At 42.3% G+C, this 13,663-nt stretch overlaps 1 protein-coding gene across 1 annotated transcript; it reads left to right on the top strand.

The window, feature by feature from the left end:
• Positions 1 to 4,888: 4,888 nt before the first annotated feature.
• Positions 4,889 to 9,210, top strand: LOC149449081 (uncharacterized). Its single transcript, XM_089693848.1, has one exon. It carries the CDS (start codon positions 5,162 to 5,164, stop codon positions 5,972 to 5,974), a length of 813 nt encoding a protein of 270 aa, XP_089549974.1. The 5' UTR covers positions 4,889 to 5,161; the 3' UTR covers positions 5,975 to 9,210.
• The last annotated feature ends 4,453 nt before the right edge of the window (positions 9,211 to 13,663 follow it).

Raw genomic sequence — 13,663 nt, forward strand, 5'->3', positions numbered from 1 at the left:
TAAAGTTCTGATACACCTTACAGTCACCCCATAACCCACTCATGGCATACCTCCTCATTCCAGGCTTTTATCCGGCATGGATGCCTCCATCTTCTTTTCATGCTTGTCCTAGAGCTAGTCTAGTTCAAACTTACAATTTCACAGCACCAGACTCCTTTATACCCTTCCAAACCCTATGTGACTCACACAATATCTAGACCTGAACTTTTTAGATATCTTCAGGTCAATCACTTTTGTTCCTCCCACTTACACACCAACCCCCTCCCTCCTAGACATGACAAGGTTTGAACACTGTAACGGGGTTCGCTCGGCAGCAGGTGTGTGTGACCCCCTGGATGGGTGCACAACACAAAACACAGGCACAGCACAACAGTGGAGGTGAAAAAAACAAAAAGGTGCAGTTTATTTACAATATTTACAGATAAACGTAAAAAAAAATAACATCAAATCCTGGCCAACTTGGATACTTACTGTACAACATAGCTTCCCTAGCTATCCAGCAGGTATAGCCTGATGCTATACCTAGCCCCTGTTAGTTGGAGGCTTAGCCGCACAGGCTTTTGTCTCACTGCACACAGATAGGATGTTGTCCCCAGTCAGTTCAGGCACAGATCTGGTTCCAGGATGGAGCAACTCACTAAGCAGGCTGGGAAGTTTTATAAAGGCCTTAATGAGCGCACTATCTTCAGCTGGGCTCATTACCTCAGTGCTGAAGGACTCAGCACTTCCCCCCTAATGGAACAAATCCCCATATAGCAGGGGTGGCCAACCTGCGGCTCTCCAGCTGCTGCAGGACTACAAGTTCCATCATGCCTCTGCAAGTCAGTAACTTCCCATCTTTGCAATGCCTCATGGGAAATGTAGTTCCACAACAGCTGGAGAGCCACAGGTTAGCCACCCCTGCCATATAGTTTAAACCTTGGACAAATGTATCGTCCATCCAGGACGCAACCAGGTGATTTCACCTGCCTACTGTCACATAACATATGTAAATGTGACCCCCATGTCAGAGGTTTGATTTCCACCTTTATATACACAGCTACCAGCTCCACCACCTTACACTTCATACCATATACAGTTGTGTTCAAAATAATAGCAGTGTGTTGGAAAAAGTGACTAAAGCTGAAAATCCTTCTAATAGCTTTTATTTCCATCCACACAAATGCATTGGGAACACGACACATTCTATTCCAAATCACAACATGAAGAAAAATACATCAAATTTGTGTTGTTCCTATATAAAAATACATAAACTGAGAAATGTTTGAAGATTTTGCTTTCCTTTGAATGACTTCATGAATATTTGGTTGTAGTCGCACTGTTTCTGAGAACTGCTGTACATCTGTGTTGCATGGAGTCACCCAACTTCTGGCCCCTGTGATCAGGTATTCCAGCCCAGGATGATTGGACCACATTCCACAGTTCTTCTCTATTTCTTGGTTTTGCCTCAGAAACTGCATTTTTGATGTCACCCCACAAGTTTTCTATTGGATGAAGATCCGGGGATTGGGCTGGCCACTCCATAACGTCCATCTTGTTGGTCTGGAACCAAAATGTTGCACGTTTACTGGTGTGTTTGGGGTCATTGTCTTGTTGGAACACCCATTTCAAGGGCATTTCCTCTTCAGCATAAGGCAGCATGACCTCTTCAAGTATTCTGATGTCATCAAACTGATCCATGATCCCTGGTATGCGATGAATAGGCCCAACACCGTAGTATGAGAAACATCCCCATATCATGATGCTTGCACCACCATGCTTCACGGTCTTCACAGTGTACTGTGGCTTGAATTCAGTGTTTGGGGGTCGTCTGACAAACTGTCTCCGGCCACTAGACCCAAAAAGAACAATCTTACTTTCATCAGTCCACAAAATGTTGCCCCATTTCTCTTTAGGCCGGTCAATGTGCTCTTTGGCAGATTGTAACCTCTTCATCACGTTTTTTTCCCAACAGTGGGACTTTGCGGGGACTTCTTGCAGATAGCTTGGCTTCACATCGGCGTCTTCTAATTGTAACAGTCCTCACAGGGAACGTCACACCTTCTTTCATCTTCCTGGAGCTGATTGTTGGCTGAGTCCGTGCCATTTTGCCTATTCTTCTATCCATTCCAATGGTAGTTTTTCATTTTCTTCCGCGTCTTTCAGGTTTTGGTTGCCATTTTAAAGCATTTGTGATCATTTTAGCTGAGCAGCCGATCATTTTCTGCACTTCTTTATGTTTTCCCCTCTCCAATCAACTTTTTAATCAAGGTACGCTGTTCTTCTGAACAATGTCTGGAACGACCCATTTTCCTCAGAATTTCAGAGAGAAATGCACTGTAACCAGCATGTCCAACATTTGCTGCCTTCCTTCCTTAAATAAGGGCAATAATTGCCACCTGTTTATCAAAGAATGAATGACCTCACTAATAGAACTCCACACTGCTATTATATTGAACACGCCCCTTTCAATGAGTGATTCAATGACACAGAATCAGCAGCATGCATGTCATGACTGTTGGGTCTGTTGGATTTCTATTGTCTTGGAAATTCGCTTTGAATGAATTTCTCCTTGCTGTGAGTACTCACAGTTGGATGCGTAGAAATCCCCCATAAAGCTGTGCGAATCTCGCTTACCATGACTGCAGCTAAACTCCACGATTCCTGCCCCTCCAACTGGGTTAGCTATCTTGAGATGTGGGGAAATAGAGTTTCGGTTACCCAGGAATGATCAGGCGACACTCTCAGGTTGCTGTTGGAATTCACATAGAGGCAGATCCAACCCCAGCCTCCGATTTTTATTTACAAGCAGACACACGCCCCCCTCATGAATAAGGTCAATCCCCTCCCACAGAACAATGCATGGGGAATGCCTATACACAGGATGTACATTCCGATTGGAGCGTAGCCTTTCCTCTTATCTATCACCGGTCCTCCCCCCATGAGCACATCACTCCCATACTTTAAAAACCCTCCCTGGATCCCAGCGACCTAAACAACTTAAGACCCATCTTCCTGCTGCCATTTACATCCCAACTCCTTGAACGCTTAGTCTATAATCACCTGAGTTCCCACCTCACCGACAACAACTCCTTGATCCCCTACAGTCTGGCTTCCGTCCCCTACACTCCACCAAAACCGCCCTACTCAAACTCACCAATGACCTGCTAGCCTCCAAAGCCAATGGCCACTACTCAGTGCTACTACTCCTCAACCTCTCTGCAGCTTTCGACACGGTCAACCACCCCCTCCTCCTCAAAAAACTATACTCTTTTGGCCTCAGAGACTCCGCTCTCTCCTGGCTCTCTTCCTATCTATCACAACGCTTCTTCAGTGTTACCTATAATGCTGCCACCTCCCCCTCTCTGTTGGGGTCCCTCAAGGTTCTGTCCTCGGGCCCCTTCTCTTCTCCATCTACACCTCCTCCCTTGGTCAACTGATACACTCTCACGGCTTCAACTACCATCTCTATGACAATGACACTCAAATCTACCTCTCTACTCCCCGTCTCACCCCTCCAGTCTCCGCCCGAATCACTAGCCTTCTGAACGACATATCAGACCGGACATATCAGACTCCAATTCCTCAAATTAAACCTTGCCAAAAACTAGCTCCTAGTTTTCCCCCCAGCCCGTGCCCCCCCTGACCTCTTCATCACGACCAACAACATCACCATCAGTCCCACCCCGCAAGCCAGAGTATTAGGTGTCATTCTAGACTCCAATCTGTCTTTCCAGCCCCAGGTCCAATCGCTGACAAATTCATACAGACTCCACCCCTGCAACATCTCCAAAATACGCACGTTCCTAACTCCAGAAACTACAAAGCAACTCATTCACTCCCTTATTATATCACGACTTGACTACTGTAACTCCCTCCTCACCGGCCTACCCCAACACAGGCTATCCCTGCTTCAGTCTATCCTGAATTCTGCAGCCAGGCTCATCCACCGTGTACTGTCTCCCATTATAATGTACAGCGCTGAGCAAACTGTTGGCGCTATATAAATACTGTATAATAATAATAAAAGTGTTGTTGATCTTGATGGAGAAGTCGGGAGGGGGGGCACGGGTTGGGGGGAATACTAGAAGCTCAGTTTTGGAAAGGTTGAGTTTGAGGAAGTTGAGTGACATCCAGTCCGATATGTCACTTAGTAGGCTGGTGATGCGATTGGAGACTGAGGGGGTGAGGTGGGGGGTAGAGAGATAGATTTGTGTGTCATTGCCATAGAGATGGTAGTTGAAGCAGTGGGAGTTTATCAATTGGCCAAGGGAGGAGGTGTAGATGGAGAAGAGGAGGGGTCCGACGACAGAACCTTGAGGAACCCCGACAGAGAGAGGGAGTGAAGGGGATGTGGCAGCATTATAGGTAACACTGAAGGAGCGCTGTGATAGATAGGAGGAGAGCCAGGAGAGAGCGGAGTCTCTGAGACCAACTACATTGGAGACCCATACTTGGGGTATGATCCTGGAGACACGGGCCTCATTGATCAGTGTCAGCTATCTATGTATGTACTGGGGGGAGTTACTTGCCGTGTACAGCTGAATTGTTCTAGGCTGTTTCTTCTTTTCTCTGTTCATTTGTTTATAAAAGGTAAAAGTGACACCATAAACAAAGCAAGTTATTGTTCTGTATGATCTGTAACAGTGCCACAACTGCCTATACGTGAGAATGTATGACTCCATTGTCTGGGCTGAATGTTGGGAATACTGTGCGCACTTATAAACTTTCTTAATAAAATCTATTTGATTAAAAAAATACTGTAGATAATGCTGTACATATTCTTTCTATTCATAAGATATATTTAGTAATGAATATTAAAAATAGAAAGCAACTTTATGTAGGCCTTTATATAGAATTCTTTTTTCTTTCTCTACAGGTAGATTGATGAACCAGGTTTTAGGACATTTTGGTCTTCATGAATACAGCTGAGTCACATGGAAAATAAAACACATGGTTGTCTTAATTGACTGAAAGTCTTTACTGCAGCTCACTGGAGGATTCACACGGGATACAAGTCATATCTGTGTTCTAAAAGTCATGGTTTGGATCCTCTTCCACATTGATCCAGCAGGAGAAAAGTAATTTCAGTGTTCTGGAAGTGACAATGGCTTTACAATAACGTCCAACCCAAGTATACATAAGAGGAGTCATTTCAAACTACTTGTTTGGAGATTTTACAATGGAGAGAAAATATATCACACACCAGAAGGCTTGCAAGGGAGAGAAGCCATATCATTGTTCTGAATGTGGAAAAACTTTTATAAGCAAGAGATACCTTATAATACACCAAAGATTTCACACTGGAGAGAAGTCATATCAGTGTTCTAAATGTGATAAAGCTTTTACTCGGAAGTCACATCTTATCACACACCAGAGGATTCACACTGGAGAGAAGCCATATCAGTGTTCTGGATGTGATAAAGCTTTTACTCAGAAGTCAGATCTTATCAGACACCAGAGGATTCACACTGGAGAGAAGTCGTATCAGTGTTCTGAATGTGATAATGCTTTTACACAAAAGTCACATCTTATCACACACCAGATTGTCCATACTGGAGAGAAGCCATATCAGTGTTCTGAATGTGATAAAGCTTTTACTCAGAAGTCAAGTCTTCTCACACACCAGAGGATTCACACTGGAGAGACGCCATATCAGTGTTATGAATGTGATAAAGCTTTTACTCGGAAGTCAAGTCTTCTCACACACCAGAGGATTCACACTGGAGAGAAGTCATACCAGTGTTCTGAATGTGATAAACCTTTTACTGAGAAGTCAAAGCTTATCAGACACCAGAGGATTCACACTGGAGAGCAGCCATATCAGTGTTCTGAATGTGATAAAGCTTTTACTGAGAAGTCAAATCTTATCGCACACCAGAGGGTTCACACTGGAGAGAAGTCATATCAGTGTTCTGAATGTGATAAAGCTTTTACACAGAAGTCACATCTTATCAGACACCAGAGGATTCACACTGGAGAGAAGCCATTTTAATGCTCTCAATGTGACAAAACTTTTTCAGTTAATGCCGGTCTAATCTATCACCGGAGGATTCACAAATTTCTGCATTGATTAAATTCTGGAATAAAAGGGATATTAAAGAAGTTTCAGGTGTCACAAGTTAGTTTCACATCCCCAATGTCATCCCACAAGCTAGAGAAGAAGAGAGAAGATAAAATGTTACTTTAAAAGAAACAAACTAAAATCTGAGCAAACTGGAATGTAATGATCGGATGAACTGAGTTTAGTGCTTATGTCCATCAATACACAACTAAAAGGCATTTGAATATTTTATATTTTGATAATTTTTTTAAGATAAGCATCAATAACTGAACAGCTTCCCTCATGATTCTCATCTTTATCTTTATCATGGAGCTTTGAATGAACATGCAATGCATTTTCATGATTCACCAACTGAGTTGTGTTTCCAAGCATTTTCTTCATTTCTGGATCCTGAGGTAATACATGACCAACATTGCCTCAGTACCAGAGACTAGGATGGGGTCTATTGTCATCTTACCAAGTCTCTGAAGCCTCAGTGGGAGAGTCCATTTCAGGTTCTTCTGACTATTGATACATGATCAGCCAGGCTTGAGGTCTCCAGCTAAGCCCACCTTGTCCACTCCTCCCATTACATGTTCCATCTCCTCTCCCATTATCAATGCCTTCTTTCCACATTTCATCTCTCATTAATATTATTATTATTATACAGGATTTATGGTGCCAACAGCTCAGCGCTTTACAATATAATGGGAGACAATACAGCAACAATACAGTTTAATACAAGAGGGATAGGAGGGCCCTGCTCCTCGGAGCTTACAATCTAGGAGGGAGGGGCTAGTGGTACAAAAGGTAGTAACTGTGGGGGATGGACTGGTAGGAGGAGTAAAAGATTCCATTATTAGCTGAGGGCAGGATAGGCTTCCCTGAAGAGAGAGTTTTTCAGAAATTGCCTAACAGTGACCAGAGTAGGCAGTAGTCTGATAAATTGGGGTAGAGAGTTCCACAGGATGGGGGAAGCTCTGGAGATGAGCATGGGAGGAGGAGACCAGGGAGCTAGAGAGCAGGAGGTCGTGCGAGGAGCGGATATATGGTTTGGGTGATATTTGGAGACAAGATTGGTGATGTAATTTGGGGTGTGTGGTGGTTTATGTAATAATTTATTCTAAGTACGTAGGGCGGTGTCCTCTCCCTTAAACAAAATATTGCAGTGCCTCCAGCCGTTAAAATATGGCAAATGTTTAATGAATCAATAATTTGGACACCTTAATAATTTGATCACCACTTAATAATATACCTCGAGTTCTTTTAGCCAGTATGATTTCGTACCATATACACAAAAATTGCCTTTTTGATAAATAAATAAATACATTTATTTATTTATGTACAAAATTTATATATATATAATAATACAAATGCAAAAGACTGGTGATAAATGTATACTTGTACATACACTCAAAAATATGACAGGCTAATTTCTATATGATCCAACAATATATGATTATAGATAATAGTAAATAGAGGAAAAATCGGGTTTAGATATAAGTTGTAACCTTATAGTGCTTCAGAAATTATTTCAAATTTCTCGTGGCCATAGAGACAAAAGAAAGATATCTCTGATAAATTGCACTACAACAAACTACTGATCAGTTAAATATGCAATATATAATTTCAATATCAAACAATTTTTAGTGATAATTATGTATGTAATCTTAATATTCCTAAACACACAATACAAATGCTATAAGTCTTTGGAAAATTGGAAATATCAAATAAAATACAATATCCTAGCAGTCTCACCACTCCTAGAACCTTGATTTTTAGGCCTCCCCAGTGGGATGCAGTTGGGCCTTCAAATGGTCCTCAAGACAAAATGGCAGCTGGACTCCTTCAGAAAAATGGCCGCAGGTAGCAAGTGAGAGTGCAGTAGTTGTTAGCAATAGGATAGATGATATATGTTGGAAGTTATAGCAGCCTGGATTGCAGTGTTATAGAAGAAGTGTAGAAGTTCAGAGGTTCAGAAGTTTAGCAGAAGTTTCAGATTGTAGATTGCCTTAGATCTTTTCAGCTTCTTCAGATTCTTAGCTTTCTTTAGATTTTTTCCAGATCCCCTTTTTCAAAATCTTTCTAAGTGTGAGGTGTATGGTCTTTTTATACCATACAATCCTTTGTTTCAAGAGACCCTCCCAACAGGCTTGTGGATTGGCCGGTCGAGAAATGTGTGTACATAAAGATATATCTCACCTGTCCACTGGGAGCAGCTAAGGATCACAAAACAATTTGTGTAGTAATGATGACTCATACTTTGATTGAAATAACATGTCTTTAGGTATCAAATATATATGTATCCTATTCCAGTATAGTTGATTGTACTACTACTCTTGGATGAGGACCATAGAAAGATACACATACATTTGGTTTCTCATTTCCCTGACATTTAAACTGTTTTGAAGCATTTGATTTCTTTTGGAAATGAATAATTGACACCAATTCACGAATCATCTTATTCTTCATCATTTCACACTTAATTGAGTAATATGCAATACCTATCCTTCTCAAAGATATTTTCCCTAGATAAAAATTGTTAGTAATATGCCTTTTGATAATGTCTCTGTGGGTAGATATATCACGTTTTTAGCTTTAGATGACCTAAGTTTCACCTTTTTGTTTAAGGAAAGAAGTTCCTATGAGTAGGAAAAACTCTCTGTTTACCTGTTTATTGTGTGGGAATTAGGGTAAACAGCCAGTTATATTTTGACCTCAGTATCCAATAGCTATTGTGACCATTCAAGAAGTTTGTTTATTCATCACACTTTCCAAGGTTTTGAGCTCTCAGACAATCAGGTTTCCATCTCATCATTGTCCTTTTTGGTTAGATGTGTTGGCTCACCTGTAGAAGTCCAAATAGTGGTGTTTGACTTTATAATTAAGTTTTCTGCAGATGAAATGTCCTAGCTTTCCATAGACCATGACACTTGTTTAGGAAACATATATCTGCCAGGTCTTAGACTAACCAAATCAAGATCCCCCATTGTCTTTTCTGGGACTTTGTTTGATCACCTGTAGGAATTTCAATAGTAGTGTGTGTCTCATTGTCTTTCAAACAGGTTTCTTCCACTCACTGGTTTTTGTAACTTCCTAGAAGGTCATTTGAATTTCAACCAAGAATGTTAACCCCTGACAGTCAGCTGGGATTCCCAATTTTTGGAATAAAATCATTTCTTAACAAATAGTCCCCCAAAAGTCACTACAGGCGGAGCTATAAATGGCTTTATATGTTATTGTTAGTATTTTGAATTGTATCCATTGGGCAATGAGAAGCCAGTGACGGGATTTGCATAGTGGGGTGGAGGACACTGAGTGGAGGCCAGTGGAGGGATTGGCAGAGAGGGTGGAGGCCAGTGGAGGGATTGGAAGAGAGGGGTGGAGGACACTGAATGGAGGCCAGTGGAGGGATTGGTGGAGGACACTGAATGGAGGCCAGTGGAGGGATTGGCAGAGAGCTGTGGAGGGATTGGCAGATAGATAGGGATGGCTGATACAGAATGATTAGTAAGGTGGATGATGACAGCAGCATGCATGATAGACTGAAGAGGGTATAGCCTGCAATGAGGTCGGCCAATGAGGAGGGAATTACAATAGTCAAGGCGAGATATACCAAGGGAGAGAATAAGTTGCTTAGTGGTTTCCGAGGTTAAGAACGGCCATATCTTGGAGATGTTGCGGAGGTGAAGTCTACAAGATTTGGACAGTGATTAGATTTTGGGCTGAAAGGACAGATGAGAGTCTAGGATTACACCTAGAACCCTGGCATGAGGGGAGGGACTGATGATTGTGTTATTAATCTTGATGGAGAAGTCAGGGGAGGGGGCACGGGCTGGAGGGAATACTAAGAGCTCAGTTTTGGAAATATTTGAGTTTGAGGAAGTGGAGTGACATCCATGCCGATATGTCACTTAGTAGGGTAGTAATGCGAGAGAAGACTGAAGGGGTGAGGTGAGGGGTAGAAAGATAGATTTGGATGTCATCAGGATAGAGATGGTAATTAAAGCCATGGGAGTTTATTAAGTGACCAAGGGAGGAGGTGTAGATGGAGAAGAGTAGGGGTCCAAGGACAGAACCTTGAGGGACCCCTACAGAAAGAGGGAGTGAAGAGGAGGAGTCAGAGTTAAAGGTAATGCTGAATGAGCTCTGCGATAGGTAGGAAAAGAACCAGGAGAGAGCGGAGTCTTGGAGACCAAGAGAGTGGAGTTTTTTGAGGAGGAAGGGATGGTCAACCGTATCAAAAGCTGCAGAGAGGTCAAGTGGTAAGAGTAAGGAGCAGTGAGTGGCCATTGGTTGGGATAAGTACGGAGTAGTGGCCATTGGTTGGGATGAGTATGGAGTAGTGGCCATTAGTTTAGCAGTTAGTAGATCATTAGTGAGGATTAGTAGGGCAGTTTCAGTGGAGTGTAGTGAGGGAAAGCCAGACTGTAAAGGGTCAAGAAGGTTGTTGTCAGTGAGATGGGAGGAGCTCAGGCGATTGTAGACTAAGTGTTCTAAGAGTTTAGATGTAAATGAGAGCAGGGAGATAGGTCTTAAGTTGTTCAGGTTGGTGGGGTCCAGGGAGGGCTTGTTAAGTATGGGAGTGATGTGCGCATGCTTTAGAGGGCAGGGGAAGGCACCAGTAGAGAGGGAGAGATTGAAGATGTGAGTGACGGAGCATAGGATGGAAGAAGAGGGTGACCGTAGTAGTTGTGAGGGGACAGGATCCAGGGGGCAGGTAGTGAGACGGGCTTCTAAGAAACCTTAGTGACCTCTTCGGTAGTAGCGAGGTCAAAAGAGGAAAGTGTTGAGGGAGGTTTAGTATAAGGTATGCTAAGTGGGATGGATGTCTGTGCAGTGGAGATGCCCCTATGAATTGCATCAATCTTTTTTTTGAAATGATTTGCAATCTCGTGAGCAGTGAGTGAGGTACTGGGTGGAGGTGGAGAAAGTTGAGAGTTAGAAGTAGAGAAGAGACGACGAGGACTGGATGACAAGGTATTGATGAGAGTGACAAAGTAGGCTTGTCTGGCAGCATGGAGGGAGGAATTGTATGTGAAGAAAGCAGATTTATATCGGGTGAATGCTTGGTGAGATTTGGTTTTACGCCACATTCGCTCCAGCACACGACTATGTCTATAAGATCTCTGGTGTCAGTCTGCCAAGGTTGTAATGGGCGGGGCCTGATGCTTCGTGTTGTTAGAGGAGCAAGTGAGTCTAATGTGGATGAAAGTGAACTGTTGTAGACAGCAGTGGCCAGGTCAGGGCAGGACAGGGGAGAGATTCTGTCATAGAGTTGGTCAGTTGCAGAGTGGAAAGGAGAAGGATTCAGGTTGTGAAGGTTTCTGCAGGTGATTGCTGCTTGGAGGGATAAGTGTTTGAAGATGAGACTGTGAAGGTGATGAGATTGTGATCATAGAGAGGAAAGGGGGTGTTTGTGAGGTTGTAGGATATCCTCTCATGGGTGACAACCTTTCAGGCAGGTCTGCGGCTGTGACACCAGCTAGAAAGAAGTCTCTGTTCAGTGAGAAAACAACATCCCAAGCTGATGCAGGCCTTCCAATACTGAGTTACTGCTGATTTAGGGGATGTATTCAGCAGTAAAACGTAAGCCCAGCTGGCCACTTGTGTTCCATGTGGTTCTGCCAAATGGGATTCCATCAGGTGAAGATCAGAAATCCTTGTTCCATGTTTTCTCTTTCCAGCTATTACTCCTCTCCATAGACTAATCACACAATACAACTGCCAGAGATCTGAACTTACAAAGTGCTGAGTGTGCGGTCATATTCCTACCACTTCTTCCGGGGGACTGACATTCCTCTGATTGGGGTTCACAATAATCACTCTGAGTGCACACATCTCTTTTTGGTGGAAAGTTTGTAAAGAAAACTTCTTCTCCCTGGAAATATTACAACGTTGGCACCAAAGTGTAACTATGGGCAAAATCACTAATGACATTAATAATGAAATCTGTCATTAGCAGAGCAGGTTTTGTTTTTCTGAGTCTCCTATTATTTTATGTTTTGTTGTCCCTCCCAGTAGATTTTTTTTGTCTACTTCCTGTAGAAGGCCAAGTCTTTTGGGAAAAATGGCAGTTGGAGGGGTTGGGGCAAATCCTATAACACTGCTGGAGGTGCTCACAACTGTCAGTTGTCATTCATATGGGGGGTTGGACCTTATAGAGAACCTGTTGCTGTAACTGCTGTAGAAGCGTTAGCTGAAGTTGGGCTTTACTTGTTGTGTGTCTTACTTATAATCTATCTAAGACTTCCCTGTACAGGGTGACAACGCTGCTGTGTAATGTTCCTGCAGAATGATCAGGGTTGTCACTCTGTTACAGAAGGTGGGAAAATAACAGATGTACAGACAGGACCAACAGCTGATACAACTATGTAGCAGAGGGAACTCTGGGAATGCTAATGACAGATTGCATTACACATTCAGTTAGCAGACTTCCTGCTGTTGGTCTGATGTTTGGATTGTGTTCTGATATTTACTGTCCTGCTGTAAAAGGTGTAAATGATCGCCCGCATGTTTCCTGTAGTAGCAGGGACTACAAACTCATATCAGGAATAGTAGGATGATAAAATGTAAGTTAATAGATAGGGCCCCGCCCCTACAATAAGGTATATCTATATAAATTATATATTAGATTGTTATTAATAAACACTGGCCGGATTTTATCATGAATAATTCACATATGAAAAAATAAGAGAAATCCTTATAAAGTACAGCAAACAGATTTTCTGGATATATATGTGTGATTTTTTGTTTTTAAATAAGAAATGAATAATAAATATGAATAATAGAAAAATATATAAAACATCAATAAAAATAAAAAATATAAATGAAATATAATCACAAAATTTTGAAAATGAAAAGATGAAAAAGAATGTAAAAATGAAATGGTGTCCAAAGTCTATGAATAATAGCGGAGTATTCTATTCGTGTCCACAATAGTAATTGCTGTATATAAGGAACTGTAGAAATAAATCCTCGCTTGAATATTGACCCTTTTATGGGCTCACCTTCTTGTTAGCCTATTGCTGGGCTGACACAGCTTTTAAGAGGTTTGTATTGATGAGATCCTTTGGACCTCCCCTGGGTTTTCCTGGATTGGTCACTTCTAATGTGCTTGTATGGACATGATGATCTCTGCTTCCTTCTGATGCTGGATGTGGCTCCATCTCCCTATTTTTCTCCTCGTTAGTATAGTGGAAGAAAGAAGAGATATTTGGTGCCTTATCGTTTTAATAAAAAGATTTATTTAATGCCCTCTATATGACCTCACATGTCAATCATTTCAATGCGCTTTGTAATAGATAAAACCGCTAAATGCGGATGTGACAGGCTTCCTCCGTGTGTCTACACACACTGTCTATACCCGCCGTTACTGAAGTTGGGTTGCTGTGGTGACGTCAAAGCCCCTCCCCAACGCGTTGCACCACAGGGTCACGTGGCTTCGTCCGGGGGATGTGATAGGACACTCACCGTGCCTGGACTTCTTTTATAATAGTTTGGCACCATTTTCTTGAAGTATGTATGGTCGTGGCCATCTTTTTGGGGCCAAACCTTTATAGCTATCATTATGGACAGCTGTATTGATCAATTTGAGACAATGTTGCTAATTGTGATGTTGTTTGTGTGAAAACATGTAAC

This window comes from Staurois parvus, unplaced genomic scaffold (assembly GCF_062004578.1).
Source record: "Staurois parvus isolate SC_StPar_1 unplaced genomic scaffold, SC_StPar_1.0 ptg000637l, whole genome shotgun sequence".
NCBI lineage: Eukaryota > Metazoa > Chordata > Amphibia > Anura > Ranidae > Staurois > Staurois parvus.

Excerpts from the sequence above, each read along its gene's own strand:
- LOC149449081 (XM_089693848.1), top strand. The coding sequence starts at position 5,162 with ATGGAGAGAAAATATATCACACACCAGAAGGCTTGCAAGGGAGAGAAG.